The sequence below is a fragment of the Acinonyx jubatus genome, chromosome A1 (assembly GCF_027475565.1).
Source record: "Acinonyx jubatus isolate Ajub_Pintada_27869175 chromosome A1, VMU_Ajub_asm_v1.0, whole genome shotgun sequence".
In the NCBI taxonomy this organism is placed as follows: domain Eukaryota; kingdom Metazoa; phylum Chordata; class Mammalia; order Carnivora; family Felidae; genus Acinonyx; species Acinonyx jubatus.
In genome coordinates, this window is record NC_069380.1 from 206356733 (window position 1) to 206377936 (window position 21204).

A 21204-nucleotide genomic window follows, 5' to 3' on the forward strand; every position below is an offset into this window, starting at 1 on the left:
AACACTTTCAGGATTTAGGCTCTAGTGCTAAATCCTAATTAATTTTTCAACAAAGTTATCTGTTTCATGTAAAATTTCTGTTAACAAATGCTTTAAAAATATTACATAGATAAATTTTTCATTACCCACACAATGAAAGTAAAATCAAAGCTATTAATTTTTAAAATGATGGTAGCTGTTGAAACAGATAATTTAAAAAGCATGCTTATTTAAAATGAAAACATATGAGAGTATATTAGAGAATAATTAGAATTAGATTTTAAAAATCAAAGAATTAAATTAGATAAAAGCAATACCAGATACTGCAGCAACATGACTTAAACAGTGTATTTCCTTTTTTTATTAAGGTATATAATTAACATTACATTAGTTTCAGGCATATAAGGACTCGTTATTTGTATCTATTGCAAAACGATCACTACAGTAAGCCTGGTGTAAAAAGAGTACACTGTTTCTATGAGAAAATCACCAAAAAGGAACCATTAAAAATATAACCACCACCTTACTTATTTGGGAGCATGGACACTACAAAACTCCACCCAGAACCAGAAAGGAAGCAAGAAAAAGTCTCCCGGAAGCCAAATATGGCAAAAATTAATGTGCTAACAACAAAAAATCATACACTACACAAATTGCTTATTTCCTCTTCTTCTGTACAAATTCTAAAAAACTTGGACCACCCTACCCCTACCCCAGTCCCAGCCCACAGCTTACTGGAAACAAACAACTGAGAGAAACTGAGGTATTTACATAGGCTGTCACACCAACAGCAGCAAGAAGCAATGATTAACAGAAAGGGAAAACCAAAATAGCAGTCAAGAACTCTAAAAGCTGTAGATAGGCCTATATATGACAAGACCTTGTAAAACATTTTATATCACAATGTAATAATTTATACATATAAAGATGTTAAATGATATTGAAAATACTTTTAATAATATAGGAAGCTAAAAGTTTTTTTTTAGGTTTCCCAAACAAAAGATACTTAAAATAGAACAAAAAAAAAAGTTTGAGTTATAGAAAACGGATCCATTTATATGAATCACTGTTCCTTAGAGAATTTTATAATTATATTTACACTTTATTGATTATAAAAATTGAAACCTGCCTAGCAGCCTTGCAGCAAAAGCCTGTGAGATCTAACATGCCCCACACAGGCTCTCAAAAAGGAGATGCTCATCAAGATGTGAGAAAAACTCTAAGAAAAACTAAAGACTGAAAGATGGCGGCGTAGGAGGATGCTGGGGTCACCGCGCGTCCTGCTGATCACTTAGATTCCACCTACACCTGCCTAAATAACCCAGAAAACCGCCAGAAGACTAGCAAAACGGAGTCTCCGGAGCCAAGCACAGATGAGAGGCCCACGGAAGAGGGTAGGAAGGGCGGAGAGGCGGTGCGCACTCCACAGACTGGCGGGAGGGAGCTGGGGCAGAGGGGCGGCCCGCCTGCCAAGCGGAGCCCCCGAGTCTGGCTGGAAGAAGCGGAGGGGCCCCACGGAGTGTGTTCGGACAGCCAGTGGGACTAGACATCTGGAAGGTTATAAGCTAACAGCTCTGCTCGGAGAACAGGAGGGCTGGAGGACAACGGGAGGGAGAGTTGTTGACCCCAGGACGACAGAGCTCAGCTTGGCGGGGAACAAAGGTGCTCGCCAGCACCATCTCCCTCTCCCATCCCCCAGCCAAAATCCCAAAGGGAACCAATTCCTGCCAGGGACCTTGGTTGCACCACGCAAACACCCAACGCTGTGCTTCTGCAGATCCATCCCTCCGGCGGGTCTGACTCCCTCCCGGGGCCGCAGGGCCCCTCCCGAAGCGGATCTCCGAAGGAAAAGCAAGCTGAGCCTGCCCCTCCCGCCCCTGTGCACCTTGCCGATCCACCCCAGCTAATACGCCAGATCCCCAGCACCACAAGCCTGGCAGTGTGCAAGTAGCCCAGACGGGCCACCCCACAGTGAATCCCGCCCAGAGGAGAGGGGAAGAGAAGGCACACACCAGTCTGACTGTGGCCCCAGCGGTGGGCTAGGGGCAGACATCAGCTCTGACTGCGGCCCCGCCCACCAAAGCAAGTTATTCAAGACAGCACAGCGCCCTCCTCCCCCCCCCCCCCCCCCCGCAGTCCCACACCACTCCAGGGACTATCCAAAATGACAAAACGGAAGAATTCCCCTCAGAAAAACGTCCAGGAAATAACGACAGCTAACGAACTGATCAAAAATGATTTAAACAATATAACAGAAAGTGAATTTAGAATAATAGTCATAAAATTAATCGCTGGGCTTGAAAACAGTATAAAGGACAGCAGAGAATCTCTTGCTACAGAGATCAAGGGACTAAGGAACAGCCAAGAGGAGCTAAAAAATGCTATCAATGAACTGCAAAATAAAATGGAGACAACTACGGCTTGGATTGAAGAGGCAGGGGAGAGAATAGGTGAACTAGAAGATAAAATTATGGAAAAAGAAGAAGCTGAGAAAAAGAGAGATTAAAAAATCCAGGAATATGAGGGGAAAATTAGAGAACTAAGTGATGCACTAAAGAGAAATAATCTACGCATACTTGGTATTCCAGAGGAGGAAGAGAGAGGGAAAGGTGCTGAAGGTGTACTTGAAATAATAGCTGAGAACTTCCCGGATCTGGGGAAGGAAAAAGGCATTGAGATCCAAGAGGCACAGAGAACTCCCTTCAGACGTAACTTGAATCAATCTTCTGCACGACGTATCATAGTGAAACTGGCAAAATACAAGGATAAAGAGAAAATTCTGAAAGCAGCGACTGATAAACGTGCTCTAACATATAAAGGGAGACCTATAAGACTCGTGACCGATCTCTCTACTGAAACTTGGCAGGCCAGAAAGGGATGGCAGGAGATCTTCAATGTGATGAACAGAAAAAATATGCAGCCGAGAATCTTTTATCCAGCAAGTCTGTCATTTAGAATAGAAGGAGAGATAAAGGTCTTCCCAAACAAACAAAAACTGAAGAAATTCGTCACCACGAAATGAGCCTTACAAGAGATCCTAAGGGGGATCCTGTGAGACAAAGTACAGAGACATCATTACAAGCATGAAACCTACGGACATCACAATGACTCTAAACTTGTATCTTTCTATAATAACACTGAATGTAAATGGACTAAATGCGCCAACCAAAAGACATAGGGTATCAGAATGGATTAAAAAAACAAGACCCATCTATTTGCTGTCTACAGGAGACTCATTTTAGACCTCAGGACACCTTCAGATTGAGAGTGAGGGGATGGAGAACTATTTATCATGCCACCTGAAGTCTAAAGAAACCTGGAGTAGCCATACTTATATCAGACAAACTAGACTTTAAATTAAAGGCTGTAACAAGAGATGAAGAAGGCCATTATATAATAATCACAGGGTCTATCCATCAGGAAGAGCTAACAATTATAAATGTCTATGCGCCAAATACGGGAGCCCCCAAATATATAAAACAATTACTCACAAACATAAGCAACCTTATTGATAAGAATGTGGTAATTGCAGGGGACTTTAACACTCCACTTACAGAAATGGATAGATCATCTAGACACACGGTCAATGAAGAAACAAGGGCCCTGAATGATGCATTTGATCAGATGGACTTGACAGATATATTTAGAACTCTGCATCCCAAAGCAACAGAATATAGTTTTTTCTCGAGTGCACATGGAACATTCTCCAAGATAGATCACATACTGGGTCACAAAACAGCCCTTCATAAGTATACAAGAATTGAAATCATACCATGCATACTTTCAGACCACAATGCTATGAAGCTTGAAATCAACCACAGGAAAAAGTCTGGAAAACCTCCAAAAGCATGGAGGTTAAAGAACACCCTACTAAAGAATGAATGGGTCAACCAGGCGAATAGAGAAGAAATTAAAAAATATATGGAAACAAACGAAAATGAAAATACAACAATCCAAACGCTTTGGGATGCAGCGAAGGCAGTTCTGAGAGGAAAATACATTGCAATCCAGGCCTATCTCAAGAAACAAGAAAAATCTCAAATACAAAATCTAACAGCACACCTAAAGGAAATAGAAGCAGAACAGCAAAGACAGCCTAAACCCAGCATAAGAAGAGAAATAATAAAGATCAGAGCAGAAATAAACAATATAGAATCTAAAAAAACTGTAGAGCAGATCAACGAAACCAAGAGTTGGTTTTTTGAAAAAATAAACAAAATTGATAAACCTCTAGCCAGGCTTCTCAAAAAGAAAAGGGAGATGACCCAAATAGATAAAATCATGACTGAAAATGGAATTATTACAACCAATCCCTCAGAAATACAAGCAATTATCAGGGAATACTATGAAAAATTATATGCCAACAAACCGGACAACCTGGAAGAAATGGACAAATTCCTAAACACCCACACGCTTCCAAAACTCAATCAGGAGGAAATAGAAAGCTTGAACAGACCCATAACCAGCGAAGAAATTGAATCAGTCATCAAAAATCTCCCAACAAATAAGAGTCCAGGACCAGATGGCTTCCCAGGGGAGTTCTACCAGACGTTTAAAGCAGAGATAATACCTATCCTTCTCAAGCTATTCCAAGAAATAGAAAGGGAAGGAAAACTTCCAGACTCATTCTATGAAGCCAGTATTCCTTTGATTCCTAAACCAGACAGAGACCCAGTAAAAAAAGAGAACTACAGGCCAATATCCCTGATGAATATGGATGCAAAAATTCTCAATAAGATACTAGCAAATCGAATTCAACAGCATATAAAAAGAATTATTCACCATGATCAAGTGGGATTCATTCCTGGGATGCAGGGCTGGTTCAACATTCACAAATCAATCAACGTGATACATCACATTAATAAAAGAAAAGATAAGAACCATATGATCCTGTCAATCAATGCAGAAAAGGCCTTTGACAAAATTCAGCAACCTTTCTTAATAAAAACCCTCGAGGAAGTCGGGATAGAAACAACATACTTAAAGATCATAAAAGCCATTTATGAAAAGCCCACAGCTAACATCATCCTCAATGGGGAAAAACTGAGAGCTTTTTCCCTGAGATCAGGAACACGACAGGGATGCCCACTCTCACCGCTGTTGTTTAACATAGTGTTGGAAGTTCTAGCATCAGCAATCAGACAACAAAAGGAAATCAAAGGCATCAAAATTGGCAAAGATGAAGTCAAACTTTCGCTTTTTGCAGATGACATGATACTATACATGGAAAATCCGATAGACTCCACCAGAAGTCTGCTAGAACTGATACATGAATTCAGCAAAGTTGCAGGATACAAAATCAATGTACAGAAATCAGTTGCATTCTTATACACTAATAATGAAGCAACAGAAAGACTAATAAAGAAACTGATCCCATTCACAATTGCACCAAGAAGCATAAAATACCTAGGAATAAATCTAACCAAAGATGTAAAAGATCTGTATGCTGAAAACTATAGAAAGCTTATGAAGGAAATTGAAGAAGATATAAAGAAATGGAAAGACATTCTGTGCTCATGGATTGGAAGAATAAATACTGTCAAAATATCAATACTACCCAAAGCTATCTACACATTCAATGCAATCCCAATCAAAATTGCACCAGCATTCTTCTCGAAACTAGAACAAGCAATCTTAAAATTCATATGTAACCACAAAAGGCCCCGAATAGCCAAAGTAATTTTGAAGAAGAAGACCAAAGCAGGAGGCATCACAATCCCAGACTTTAGCCTCTACTACAAAGCTGTCATCATCAAGACAGCATGGTATTGGCACAAAAACAGACACATAGACCAATGGAATAGGATAGAAACCCCAGAACTAGACCCACAAACGTATGGCCAACTAATCTTTGACAAAGCAGGAAAGAATATCCAATGGAAAAAAGACAGTCTCTTTAACAAATGGAGAACTGGACAGCAACATGCAGAAGATTGAAACTAGACCACTTTCTCACACCATTCACAAAAATAAACTCAAAATGGATAAAGGACCTGAATGTGAGACAGGAAACCATCAAAACCCTAGAGGAGAAAGCAGGAAAAGACCTCTCTGACCTCAGCCATAGCAATCTCTTACTCGACACATCCCCAAAGGCAAGGGAATTAAAAGCAAAAATGAACTACTGGGACCTTATGAAGATAAAAAGCTTCTGCACAGCAAAGGAAACAACCTACAAAACTAAAAGACAACCAACGGAATGGGAAAAGGTATTTGCAAACGACATATCAGACAAAGGAATAGTATCCAAAATCTATAAACAGCTCACCAAACTCCATGCCCGAAAAACAAATAATCCAGTGAAGAAATGGGCAGAAAACATGAATAGACACTTCTCTAAAGAAGACATCCACGCACATGAAAAGATGCTCAACGTTGCTCCTCATCAGGGAAATACAAATGAAAACCACACTCAGATATCACCTCACGCCAGTCAGAGTGGCCAAAATGAACAAATCAGGAGACTATAGATGCTGGAGAGGATGTGGAGAAACGGGAACCCTTTGCACTGTTGGTAGGAATGCAAATTGGTGCAGCCACTCTGGAAAACAGTGTGGAGGTTCCTCAAAAAATTAAAAATAGACCTACCCTATGACCCAGCAATAGCACTGCTAGGAATTTACCCAAGGGATACAAGAGTACTGATGCATAGGGGCACTTGTACCCCAATGTTTATAGCAGCACTCTCAACAATAGCCAAATTATGCAAAGAGCCTAAATGTCCATCAACTGATGAATGGATAAAGAAATTGTGGTTTGTATACACAATGGAGTACTACGTGGCAATGAGAAAGAATGAAATATGGCCCTTTGTAGCAACATGGATGGAACTGGAGAGTGTGATGCTAAGTGAAATAAGCCATACAGAGAAAGACAGATACCATATGGTTTCACTCTTATGTGGATCCTGAGAAACTTAACAGAAACCCATGGGGGAGGGGAAGAAAAAAAAAAAGAGGTTAGAGTGGGAGAGAGCCAAAGCATAAGAGACTCTTTTTTTTTATTTAAAAAAAAAATTTTTTTTTAACATTTATTTATTTTTGAGACAGAGAGAGACAGAGCATGAACGGGGGGAGGGCCAGAGAGAGAGGGAGACACAGAATCTGAAGCAGGCTCCAGGCTCTGAGCTGTCAGCACAGAGCCTGATGCGGGGCTCGAACTCACGGACCGTGAGATCGTGACCTGAGCGAAGTCGGACGCTCAACCGACTGAGCCACCCAGGTGCCCCTATAAGAGACTCTTAAAAACTGAGAACAAACTGAGGGTTGATGGGGGATGGGAGGGAGGGGAGTGTGGGTGATGAGTATTGAGGAGGGCACCTTTTGGGATGAGCACTGGGTGTTGTATGGAAACCAATTTGACAATAAACTTCATATATTGGAAAACAAAAACAAAAACAAAAACAAAAACAAAAAATAAAAGGATCAAGAAATCTGAAAAAAAAAGAAAAACTAAAGACTGAAAATCATACAATCTTCAATCCAATTCAAATGATTCCAAGGCTAGTCCTACACATGAGCACCAACTATACACAAGGATTTACACATTATATCCAGATTATAATCTTGTGAATCAATTGTGACCCCATTTTATAGGAATCTGAGATTCAGTGGTGAATTACCAACCCAAGGTCATGACAAAGGGTAGAGTACCCAAGTGCTCTGGGTCTGGAAATTGCATGCTCTTTCTATTATGCCATCCCAAAATCTGCCAAAAGTTTTAATTGATATAATTCATCTTTATAAACTGTAACCAAAAAAAATGATTATAATGTACTGAATTCCACCATGAAAAGCATTAACTAGGGGCAATCTTCATTTCCCAAAATATACTCCTGGGAATGCCAAACCCCAGAGTGTAAGAGTGCTGTTGGCAGAGGGAGAAAAATGGAGTTGTTTCAGTATGTCTACAAAATGATAGCTCTTTTTTTTAATATAGTTCTCAGGATCTTTAACATACTTATTATAGTTGTAGGCACTGTAATTCTCCAAGGGTTCCTTAAACCCTTTCTCCATGGACACCTTACAGGTAGTAGCATTCCCAGGAACACATTTAGGAAATCCTGCTACCTATAATCCAATGCAGACAATCCCTGAATACTAGGTTCTCACAATCTAAGTCAGCACTGACATGTAGAAACTTAAGATACACTGAAAAACTATCCAAGAAAAAACTGGATGAAAGTAGAATGCAACTCACTATAATCATGACCCTTTATACTGTACCTTACATTCAACTTATAGAGAAAAAAAGGTGGGAATGGAATGGATGTGTAGAAGTGCTGACAATACTGACTCCATCTTTGGCCCTTTGTGTCCTAGGGTCCATGGAAGTTTAATGGGTACCCTGGCTAGAATTCAGGAAGGCTTGTTCTGATCTTCCCTAAAGTCATTTAGATAACTAGTAGAGATAACATAGTTTCTTCCCCTCCCTCCCCTCTAGCACACAAATGGTGCCACTTTAGATAACTACCCTTTGACCTCACCACAACACTATAAAATCTGTGGATTAAGGTCCAGACTTTGCAGAGAATAGCTGTGCAGCAACTGGATTGCTATCCACCTGATCCCCCGTCAGTAAGTTACCCTAAATAAATCTCCATGTAAACGATATGAAGTGACTTGCTTTGTTTTTCAGTCTCAAAGTGCTTTCTCAGTCTGGAGGACATTTTACTGTCCCTTCTCCACCTTCTAACAGGATGACATCCAAATAAGCCACTATTAAGAAGATCCTCCTAAATTTTATTTTGAAAAGCTTCAAAGCTGCAAACAAGTTAAAAGAGCAGTACAATAAACACCATATACCCTTTCCAATGGACACCATATACCATAACATTCTGTCACATCTGCATTCTTAATCTCTCACTTTCCAAAGATGTATACCCACACACACACTTTCCATAAATGTATACACACACACACACACACACACACACACACACCATGCACATCAACATACGTTATTTTTGTTATACCATTTTGAAGTAAGTCGCATTATCACATATTTCACACCTAAATTCATCAGCTGGTGTCTTGTAAGAACAAAGACATTCTTCTGTATAACCATGATTCTACATAATTCAATAATATCTGTATCAGTAAACAGCTGATGCATAACAAAACATTTCCAAAATTTAATGGCTTAAAACAACAGACATACACTAATGCTTATGAGTCCAGTCAGGTGGGTGATTCTGTTCTAGCTGGGTGGCTCTGTCCTAGTTCAGTTAATTCATGTGTCTGTAGTCTGTTCTGCTGATCCACCTTTGAGTTTCTCACAAGTTTGGGAGCTGGCAGACTATAAGCTAGGATGGCCTCAACTGGGAAAACTGAACTCTCCTTCACCAGATCTTTCACCCTCTAGCAGGTTAGCCAGAGCTTGATCAGATGGCAATGCCATGGCTCCAAGAAAATGGAAGACACAAGAACTCTTCAGAAGCCTATGCTCAGAAATGGCACACTATCATTTTTGTCACATTCTGTGAATCAGCCCATATTCATGAGGTGGGGAAATAGACTCCATCTCTTAATGGGAGTACCTACAAAGTCACATTGCAAAGAGCACGGGTACAAGGAAAGATGACAAATTGTGGCCATTTTTTTAATGTCATATCACCTGATAGCCAAATTTCTCTAATTATCCCCCAAATTGTCTCTTTATTGTTTTGTTTTGGTTTTTTTTTTTTTTTTGGTTAGCCCTTCCTTCCCTCCCTCCCTTTCCTTTCCTCCTTAAGAAGAAATAAGAAGATCAAACCAAGGTTCGCAAATTAAATGGTTTCTTTGCTTGCCATAAATCCTTTAATTTAGAGCATCCCCGTAACTTTATCCTTTCATAACATTCACATTTCATAATATTCAGTTGCTCAAAAGAAAACAAATGGACTAGATTTTAAAGTCTCTAAATACTCATTTCACAGTGTACAAAATAAACCCTAATATGCGTTATATCTTTTGTTTATAGACAAAATCACCTAACCATGGTTCACTACATATTTTGCATGATCTATATGCTAACATCCTTGAGGGCCCAAATTAAGATGCCCTATATTCTTCTCTAAGTCCACCTCCTCCTCCTACCACTTCCCTACTTTTCCACAAAAGAAATGTATATCAATACAGGAGTCACCTCCTTATCTACGGTTTCACTTTCCATGGTTCAGTTACTCGTGATCAACCTGGTCCAAAAGAAAATGATCCTCCTTCTAACATATCAGAAGGTCAATAGCAGCCTAATGCACATAGCACAATGCTTATGTCAGAAACCTCATATCATCTTATCGTGTAGGCATTTTACCATCTTGCGTCATCACAAGAAGGGTGAGTACAGTACAGTAAGATATTGAGAGAGAGAGAGAGAGAGAGAGCACATTCACATAACTTTTTTTAATGTATTTTTTAAAGTTTATTTATTTACTTTGAGGGAGGGAAGGGACATAGAGGGAGAAAGAGAGAATCCCAAGCAGGCTTTGCACGGTCAGTGGAGAGCCTGATGCAGGGCTCAAACTCATGAACCATGAGATCATGTGACCTGAGCTGAAATCAAGAGTCGGATGCTTAACCAACTGAGTCACCCAGGCACCCCTCACATAACTTTCATTACAGTATATTGTAATTTTTCTATTTTATTATTCATTACTGTTGTTAATCTCTTACTGTATCTTTTTTATAAATTAAACTTCATCATAGTTAATTATGTACAGGAAAAACATAGTACATGAAGGACTTAGTAGCATCCATGGTTTCAGGCATCCACTGTGGGTCTTGGGATATATCCCCCTTGGATAAGGGAGACTACTGTCCACATATTACAAATTCCAGTATAAAGCTTTCCCTGATTCTTACAAGCAAGTGGCATTAGCAACTCTTCTTCTATGCTCCCTGTACCCACCTGAGCCATTGCTAGTGGGCATATTTAATACTACATGAGCAGCCTGACTTTCCTCAGACCACTGCACTCTGGAGTAAATATTGGTCTTACTCTGCTTTTTTTTTTTTTTTTTTCTTTTTGAAGTCTCTGGTTCTTAATTCTGCTAGCTATTGCAGAATTCTAGCCCTCAAAAATTCATTCACTACTTGGGAGTCATTTTTCACAAGTGTTTACAAATGGATCTTGTGGCTATTTTGTGACATCCACCAGTTCCTCCTATTTAACTCCAGCCTAAACCCACTTTCTCTGTGCCCATCTTGTTTTGTTTTTTTAAATTAGCACGGTCCCTACCACTGCCTAACTATTCTTCCATATGTCCTCCCTCCCCTGACTTTAGAAGGAGATATTATGTTGTGAAGTTTTGTCACCTCCCCGGCTACTCTTGCCTAACGCTGTCTATTTTTCTGCAGCCACTCACTGTGAAATGTTTGTGCATTTCATTATTTTCCTGCTTTTTCCTCATTGTTAACTGCATATAGAGGCAGGAGTAGTTATAATAGATATGAACAAATTACTCTGAGATACAAATGCCTGAGTAAGCAATAGAAAACCCTCCAGGTATATAATGGAAGCAACTGATTCACTCAGCAGTGCCTATGGGCAGAGCCTGTGCTGAGCTGGACTCTGCTCTGTACAAATTCTACACCAAGGACTCAGATTACACTAGTGTAGTATCACTTGTACTCTCACTCTGTGCACTACAAATTATAAAGTGACTCCATATCAGATCATATAAATTCACAAGTAGAATTGACTTCCTCTGGATAAGTAAGCATTTCTTCAGTACCATCTGGTTTTCATTAACATTTACTTCCAAGTGTAATGTAGTGAACTCTGCCTTATTATCTATGCTTCATTCTGATAAATTTGGGAAAACCTAAAAGATTTCCATATTACCCTCTTCCTCCTCATTTCACTCCTAAATTGGCCTTATCTCAGGTTTGTGTTTAATATTGAAATGCATAAGATCAAAAGTTTAAGGTACTAGCATCTCCAACTCATACTCAAAGTTAACATCATAATTTAACTGGGCATACAGGAGGCCAGAACAAAATAGTGAGCACCACCTTCACCTCCAAGGGAATAGTTTCCCACAAATGCTATCTGTGGGATAGCACTTCACTCCTAATGTATCTAAATTTATTCATAATATGTGTGGCTTACAAGAAAGGCTGGTTTTGATCTGGAAAGAATTCCCTCTCTACTCCTACACTACTTGATAACAATAACCTGACAAACACGTGTTAATTAGTACTAAATACATAACACTATGATAACAGAGGAAATGCTGAGATGAATAACTTTCATCCAGAAGCTATCTACACCACGGTTGTATTATCCAAAATACATTATTTTCCAGCTGCCCAAAATGAGGGTAAAGAGGGTAAGATAGAAGGAGACTAGGGAAGAAGAGAAAGACGAAGAAGAGGATATTACTACAATGAGCTTGATGAAGTCTGATGAAATGATCCTCCTTTAAATCCTAAATAACCCCTAATAAAGTCTCCAAGAAAATAGTTTATAGGACGTACAGTTGATGTTTGCCTCTCCGTCAACCCTCACCAACAAAGAAGAGAATGAGATAAAGCTATGAAAAGCAGAGTAGCATCTCTGAGCTATGAGACACACAAAAACTATAGTCAGATTTTACCCAAAGGCCCTAACTGAACTAACTCCTGAACCACAGGAATATTTCTTAATCCAGGATGAACTTCATAGTATCAGACCTAAGAATTCGGATGATGCCTGATCAGATGTTAATTGTTCCTAATAATCTATGTATTTTTTCAGTGTGTTGGAAAGTAATGAATATATCATGGTTATTCTTTTTATTCCTAAAACCTATTTAGAATATCCTCTAGTGTTACAAGGTAAAATACTGGTCTGACAATTACACTGAAGTATAATAATATTAGCACTTAATATAACATCACAGATACTTTCCTGAATTTTTTTGATCAAAGCATTTTCTTCTAAATTCCTCCTGCTTACTTCTAATATTTATTCTAAATTTATTAAATATATATTTTTTACAAAAAATATGAGAAACTGTAGTCAAAAATAAAATAAGTCTTCTAAAATACTTTCTATGTTAGAACTCTGGGTGTGGACTTTAATTCAACTTGTTGGATGACCTTGACAGTTCCATAAGGTTTTTGTTTACAGCCATGTTTATGAACTTGGGCATAGATGCCAAGTAATAGAAAAAGAGGGAAAGCTGCCTTATTTAGGAGACCAGTGTAATCCTGGTTCCAATACCTAATAAAAAAGAATACAAGGGAAAAGTCCATTGATTTGTCTTTTTTTTTTTTTTTTTTTTTGGCCTTTGGTCATTTTTTGTTTGTTTGTTTCTTAAATTCCACATATGAGTGAAATCATATTGCATTTCTCTTTCTCTGACTGGCTTATTTTGCTTAGCAGTATAACGCTTTTGCTTCATCTACATCACTGCAAATGGCAAGACCGCATTCTTTTTTATGGCTCAATAATATTCTATTGTACACATTGTACATATATTCTATTGTACATATTCTTTATTCATCTATCAAGGGACACTTGGGCTGCTTCCATAATTTGGCTATTATAAATAACAATGCTATAAAAATAGAAGTACACATATCCCTTTGAGTTAGTTTTTTGTATTTTGGGGATAAATACCCAGTAGTGCAATTACTGGACCATAAAATAGTTGTATTTTTAACTTTCTGAGGAAAGTCCATACTGCTTTCCCGAGTGGCTGCACCAGTTTCCATTCCCACCAAGAGTGCACAACGGTTCCTTTTTCTCCACATCCTGGTCTTGTTACTTCTTGTCTTTTTGATTCTAGTCATTCTGACAGATGTAAGCTGGTATTTCAGTGTGGCTTTGATTTGCATTTCCCTGATGATGAGTGATGTTGAACATCTTTTCATGTGTCCATTGGTCATCTGGATGTCTTCTTTGGAGAAATATCTGTTCATGTCTTCTATTTTTATTGGATTATTCTTTTTTTAGGTGTTAAATTATATAAATTTTTTATATATTTTGGATACTAACCCTTTATTGAATAAGTCATTTGCAAGTATTTTCTCCTATTCAATAGGTTGTCTTTTAGTTTTGTTGATTGTTTCCTTCACTGTGCAGAAGTTTTATCTTGATGTAGTTTTCCTTGCCTCAGGAGACCTACCTAGAAAAACGCTGCTAGGGTTGATGTCAGAGACATTTCTGCCTGTGCTCTCTTCTAGGACTGTTATGGTTTTAGGTCTCACATTTAAGTCTTTAATCTGTTTTAAGTTTACTTTTGTGTATGGTGTAAGAAAGTGGTCCAGTTTCATTCTTTTGCATGTCGCTACCCAATTTTCCCAGCACCATTTGTTGAAGCGACTTTTTCCCATTGCATATTCTTTCCTGCTTTGTCAAAGATTGACCATATAATTGTGGGTTTATTCCTGAGTTTTCTATTCTGTTCCATTGATCTATGTGTCTATTTTTGTGCTGATAAACAGTTTTTGATGACTACAGCTTTGCAATCTAACTTGAAGTCTAGCATTGTGATGTGTCCAGCTTTGCTTTTCTTTTTCAAGACTGTTTTCACTCTTCAGGGTCTTTTGTGCTTCTATATAAATTTTAGGATTATTTGTTACAGTTCTGTGAAAACTGTTGTTGTATTTTGACAGAGATTGCATTAAATATGTAGATTGCTTTGGGTGGACTCAACATTTTAACTATGTATGTTTTTCCAATCCATGAGTGTGGAATGTCGGTTTCCATTTGTTTGTGTCATCTTTAATTTCTTTCAACAATGTTTTATAATTTTAAAGAATATAGGGCTTTCACCTCTTTGGTTAAGTGTATTCCTAGGTATTTTATTATTTTGGTATAATTGTAAATAGGATTATTTTCTTAATTTCTCTTTCTGTTGCTTCATTATTACTATATAGAAATGCAACAGATTTCTCTATGCATTGATTTTATATCCTGTAACGTTAATGAATTAATTTATCGGTTCTAGTAGTTTTTTGGTGGAATCTTTAGGATTTTCTATATATAGTACCATGTCATCTGCAAAAATTGCAAGTTTTACTTCTTCATTTCCAATTTGGATGTTCTCTGTTTGTTTGATTGCTGTGGCTAGGACTTTCAGTACTACCATGAATAAAAGTGGTGAAAGTAGACATCCTTGTCTTGTTCCTGACCTTACAGGGAAAGCTCTGTTTTTCCCTATTGAGTAGGATATTCACTGTGGGTTTTCCATTCATGGCCTTTATTATAGTTGAGATCACTGGAAAATTTTAACACCCTGTAAAGTGAACATTCCTATGAAAATATCATAGGACTCTTTATTGGCTGGCCTTATAATTACATTAAAATCCTAACCCTTTATACCTTAGACTACAATACCTTATATGATCTAGTCCCTGCTTTCTTCTTCAAATTCACTTCCTGTCATTCCTACCTTTCCTATCAACAAAACCAGATTTTCCGCCCTTCCAATATGTCTTAATACATTCCCTTCTTAAGGTCTTGAATTATGCTGCCACTTTGGCCTGGCAGGTTCTCTCTGCTAGAGCTACCTCCTGTGCATGGTATAAGTCTCAATAAAAGGTCACCTCCTCAGGGTGCCTGGGTGGCTCAGTGGGTTAAGCAGCCGACTTCAGCTCAGGTCATGACCTTGCAGTTCCTGGATTTGAACCCCACAACAGGCTCTGTGCAGACAACTCAGAGCCTGAAGCCTGCTTTGGATTCTGTGTCTCCCTCTCTCTCTCTGTCTCTCCCCCGTTCATTCTCTGTCTGTCTCTCTCTCTCTCAAGAACAAATAAACATTAAAAGGTGACCTCCTCTGAGGCTTTCTCTGCCTACTCTACATACAGAAGACACTTCTACTTTCTACCCTTCTGCTTTACTTTATTTTATTCTCAATACTTATTACTACATAAAACTATATTAATTTATTACTGTATAATAAATTAATCCAAGCACTCACCTCTACTAAAATGTAAGCATCATGAAGGCAGAGACTTATATCACACACAGGAGTACCTGCCACATAGTGAGCACACTGTATTTGCTGATTTAACTAGGCATCTGGGCTGATCTCTCACAGCATAGCCTATTACTAATTACTACCTTCAGAGTCAAAGGCCAAGAAAAAGTCAAGCTGCAAACCATCTGAATTTATTAGTGGTAGATTTTTTTTTAAGGTGGTAAAGAATATGTATAATTGGGGTCTATGGTTAAAGCCAACTCATCTTCATACAAAAGTATGGACAAAAAAAGCTCATCTGTACAGTGTAAAAAGAAACTGGAGCATATTTTCAAAAGTACAATACACTAGTATGCCAGTGGTTTTAGCAGGGAATTAAAGAATTGCTCTTGCAAGGAATGGGATAAACTACATTTTATGCCCAATAAAGCATCATGACTTAGAACTTTATCCAAACCATTGTTTAGAGCATTAACAAAGTTAAATAGGTTTCTGTAAATTCTATATAAAACTATTTATCTTTTTCTAAGTTTATCTATTTTGAGAGAGAGAGAGCACTTGTGTGCCTGCACAGAACCTGACATGGGGCTCCATCTCATGAACCATGAGATCATGACCTGAGCCAAAATCAAGAGTTGGATGCTTAACCGACTAAGCCACCCAGGCACCCCTATACAAAACTATTTAAATGTTTATTGTAGATCACTGGCCTGGAAATATAATGTTCAAAGTTTCTCAAACTTATTTGGCCATGGAATGCCTTTCTTTAAACTACTAATTTACATATCTTGGAAATCAATTTGGGAAAAGCTTCTGCAGAGTTCATAAAGTTACTGTGTTAACCAACTATGAGAGCCCACCATTTAGCCTGATCCTTACTAGTTTAGAGAACAAGTTTTTTTTTTTTTTTTTCCAATTGCTTTATTCATTGAAGCTTTTAACCAAAATTGCCTGGTTCCTCTGTGCTTTTTAATTTTTTTTTTTAACATTTATTTATTTTTGAGACAGAGAGAGACAGAGCATGAACGGGGGAGGGTCAGAAAGAGAGGGAGACACAGAATCCGAAACAGGCTCCAGGCTCTGAGCGGTCAGCACAGAGCCCGACACGGGGCTCGAACTCACGCACTGCGAGATCATGACCTGAGCCGAAGTCAGCCGCTTAACTGACTGAGCCACCCAGGCGCCCCCCTCTGTGCTTTAATAGAATGTTTTCTTCTGACTCATATATTAATGTATTTATTTCCTTACATTACTACACTATAAAGTCTTTAAATCTATACTGCATAAAGCTGGTGCAGCCACTCTGGAAAACAGTATGGAGGTTCCTCAAAAAACTAAAAATAGAACTACCCTATGACCCAGCAATTGCACTAGGAGGCATTTATCCAAGGGATACAGGTGTGCTGTTTCAAAGGGACACATGCACCCCAATGTTTATAGCAGCACTATCGACAATAGCAAAGTATGGAAAGAGCCCAAATGTCCATCAATGGATAAATGGATAAAGAAGATGTGGTATATATACAGTGGGGTATTGCTCGGCAATCAAAAAGAATGAAATCTTGCCATTTGCAACTACATGGATGGAACTGGAGGGTATGATGCTAAGAGAAATTAGTCAGAGAAAGACAAATATCATATGACTTCACTCATATGAGGACTTTAAGAGACAAAACAGATGAACAGAAGGGAAGGGAAACAAAAATAATATAAAAACAGGGAGGAGGACAAAGCATAAGAGACTCTTAAATATGGAGAACAAACAGAGGGTTACTAGAGGCGGTGTGGGAGGGATGATGGGCTAAATGGGTAAGGGGCATTAAGGAATCTACTCCTGAAATCATTGTTGCACTATATGCTAATTTGGATATAAATTTTTAAAAATAAAATTTAAAAAAATCTATACTGCATAAAGCCTCTATATAGTTGTGGGCATCCTTGTCTTCTTATTAAATACAAAGAGCTTCAGTACTTATATATAATACAATATTTACTTTAAATTTTGGTAAATAATTTTTTAAGAGTTTTATTAATTTCTTCCTATTCCTATTTTACTTAGAACTTTTACTGGGGGGTTGGGGGGGGGGGCACCTGGGTGGCTCAATCCATTATGTGTCTGACTTCGGCTCAGGTCATAATCTCACAGTTTGTGGGTTTGAGCCCTGCGTCGGGCTCTGTGCTGACAGTGCTGGAGTCTGCTTTGGATTCTGTGTCTCCTTCTCTCTCTGTCCCTCCCCCGCTCACATTCTCTTTCTCTCAAAAATAAACATTAAAAAAAAATTTTTTTTTTTAAAGAACTTACACTGGGAAAGACTACTAAATTTTATCAAATGTCAATGATATCATATAATAAAATCATGTGATTTGTAATTTTTCATTTGTTAATGAATTATCTTAAAAATTTCTTGACGGTAAAATTTCTTAATTGTAAAATATTCTTGCATTTCTAGAATAAGCCTTACCTGGTCATGAGATACTATTAATTTAGATTAGCTGCTAAATTCCCAAAGAAATCAGAAAATTGATTTGCTAAAATTAGGAATGTCACTTTAAACATACATAATTTAAGTTTTGGAAAGATAACAAGACAAAGAAAAAAAAACAAGTTAGAACTACATAGGTCTATTTACCAGAAATTTTAATCAAATTGTCTTATCCTGTTTCAGTCATATTCTGTATAGATTCCCAAATTTTAGTTCCTTTCAGATCAAATTAATTTTTAAATTGTGCTATGGGAGTAAAATTATACCTTTTGTCTGTTACTCTAAAGATTAATTCCAGAACACACAAACTATCCAAAAATGTCAATAGCAATTTTGAAGGTAAATGAGGCAAAATATAAATAACAGAAAGTAAAGATGAAAGACAAAATAGCCTAAAAACAAAATATATTTTATCTAAAATATGTGTTTCACCTAAATAACACCATCTATATTTTTTAATTTATAAAATTTTCCCATTGCAATTTCTCCATAACATTACCTACAGTGCATTCTTGTGAACTACTCTTAGTACTAAAAATTAATCATACAATTTAATAATATAGGGAAAAGCTGCTCAAATATTCCCTATAATATTCTTGAGTTCTAGGCCAACAGATACAATACAAAAGAATCTTAACTACTTAATCAATTTTTTCAGTTATTACTTCCAAAAAATAATAATTTAAACAATAAACTTATATTAGCTATTAGACTCAGAAATCAATCTTTATTATAAAAACTAATAAGTTATTAGTCACAACTTCAAAGTCATTTGAGTCCACTTAATAGCATGAGTCTGATCCATTGAGCACCCTAATAAACTGTACTGGAATTTATGCCAACTCTCATTTTCATAGTTTTATTTATTTAAACAAACCTTATACTATAAAAGTTAAGAACAAGAATATGTACTTTTTTTCAAGTTTTTACTTAAATTCCAGTTAGTTAAAATACACCATTATATTAGTTTCAGGTGTAGAATTTAGTGATTCATCACTTACATATAACACCCAGTGTTCATCACTACCTGCCTTAATACCTATCATCCATTCAGCCAATTCCCTATCCCTCCCCACCACCCTCCCATCTCAGTTTGTTGTCTATAGTTAAGAGTCTGTTTTCTGGTTTGCCTGTCTTTCTTCCCGTGGTTCATCTGTTTAGTTTCTTAAATTTCACGAGTGAAATCATGTGTGTATTTGTCTTTCTCTGACTGACTTATTTTGCTTAGCATAATACTTTCCAGCTCCATCCAAGTCGCTGCAAATGGCAAGATCCCATTCTTTTTTATGGCTGAGTAATATTCCATTAATATATATACCACATCATCTTCATCCATTCATTAGTTAATGGACATTTGGGCTCTGTCCATAATTTGGCTATTGTTGGTGTATGGATGCCGTGTCTAATCACGCCCAAGCAGAAGTCTAGGGTTTCATTCTCTGGAGAGGTCTCTGAACTGCAGGATATAAGGCACATATCCTCACCCTTTCCCTAACCCTATCCTAAGCCCTAACCCTAGATGTGTGTGCGTGGGGGGGGGGGGGGGGGGTGGGAGGGTGAGGACAAGGAAGATGTAATGTGTATGTGTGTATACACACACACACACACACACACACACACACACACACACACACACACAAATGGAATATTATTCAGCAATGAAAAAGTATGAAATCTTGGCATTTCCAACAACCTGAATGGAGCTATAGAATATTATAAGTGAAATAAGCCAGAGAGAGAAACACAAATACCATATGATTTCACTCACATGTGGAATTTAAGAAATAAAACAAATGAGCAAAGGAATAAAAAAAGAGAGAACGACAAACCGTGAAACAGACACTTAACGATAGAGAACAAAACTAATGGTTGCCAGAGGGGAGGTGGGTGGGAGGATGGGTGAAATAGGTGATGGGGATCAAGGAGTGTACTTATGTAATGAGTACCAGGTGTTGTATGGAAATGCGGAATCACTATATTGTACAAATGAAACTTGGGCTCTGTGCTGACAACTCAGAGTCTGCAGCCTGCTTCAGATTCTGTGTCTCACTCTCTCTCTTCCCCTCCCCCACTCATGCTCTGTCTCTCTCTCTCAAAATAATAAATAAACATTAAAAAAATTTAAAGAAAGTAATATTACACTATATGATGATGGAATAAAAGTAAAAATTTAAAAAAAAGAAAAAAAAAGAATATGTAAACATCAGGATTCCTAACACTCCACTTCCTACTTTACTGGCCAGCATGTAACAATACAAATATTAAAGAAAATACTGAAAGATATTAATGTATTAGATGAATTATCAATAGTACTCACGCATCATTTGAGCAAGTCATAAATTCTCCCTTTATTTTGGGATGCCATGAGCCAGTATGAAGCATTGCTGTATGACCCTTAAAAAATAAAAATACAGGAAAAAAGATATTTAAAAAGATTTAAAAATAAATAAAATGACCAGAAACTGATATGTCATGCTTTAAAGTTAAACTTTTTAGTCCTCCCAAGACCACACTATTTTAATTACAAACATAGTATGCTACGCCAATTTTATTTCATAATATGCTTTGTTTATTTCATTTTGTTTAATTCTCCATATAATTCTCCTGCCCAGAAATTAACACAGTGCTTATACAGAACAGGTGCTTAATAAGGAAGGAAATAGAGAGGAAACTGAGAGTCTCTCTTTAGGAAAGACGTAAATGGAAAAACCGTAATAAGAGGGAGATAGGCCCTTCTTTAAAGACTCTTTTCTCAATGGAAAAGAAGAAAAAAAAAGTATTTGCAAATAATCAAGGCAAAAGCAAGAGGTTAAGGGAAAAAAATTTACACTTCTTAAAAATGTGTCCACAATC

The 21204-nt window shown here is 37.6% G+C and overlaps 1 protein-coding gene across 1 annotated transcript in view; it reads right to left on the reverse strand.

The window, feature by feature from the left end:
- WDR70 (WD repeat domain 70) overlaps positions 1–21204 on the reverse strand; it is a 294191-nt gene that overhangs the window by 165129 nt on the left and 107858 nt on the right. Inside the window, exon 9 of the mRNA XM_015067612.3 lies at positions 20669–20745. Coding sequence (XP_014923098.3) covers positions 20669–20745 — 77 coding nt within the window. The remainder of the gene's footprint in view (positions 1–20668; positions 20746–21204) is intronic.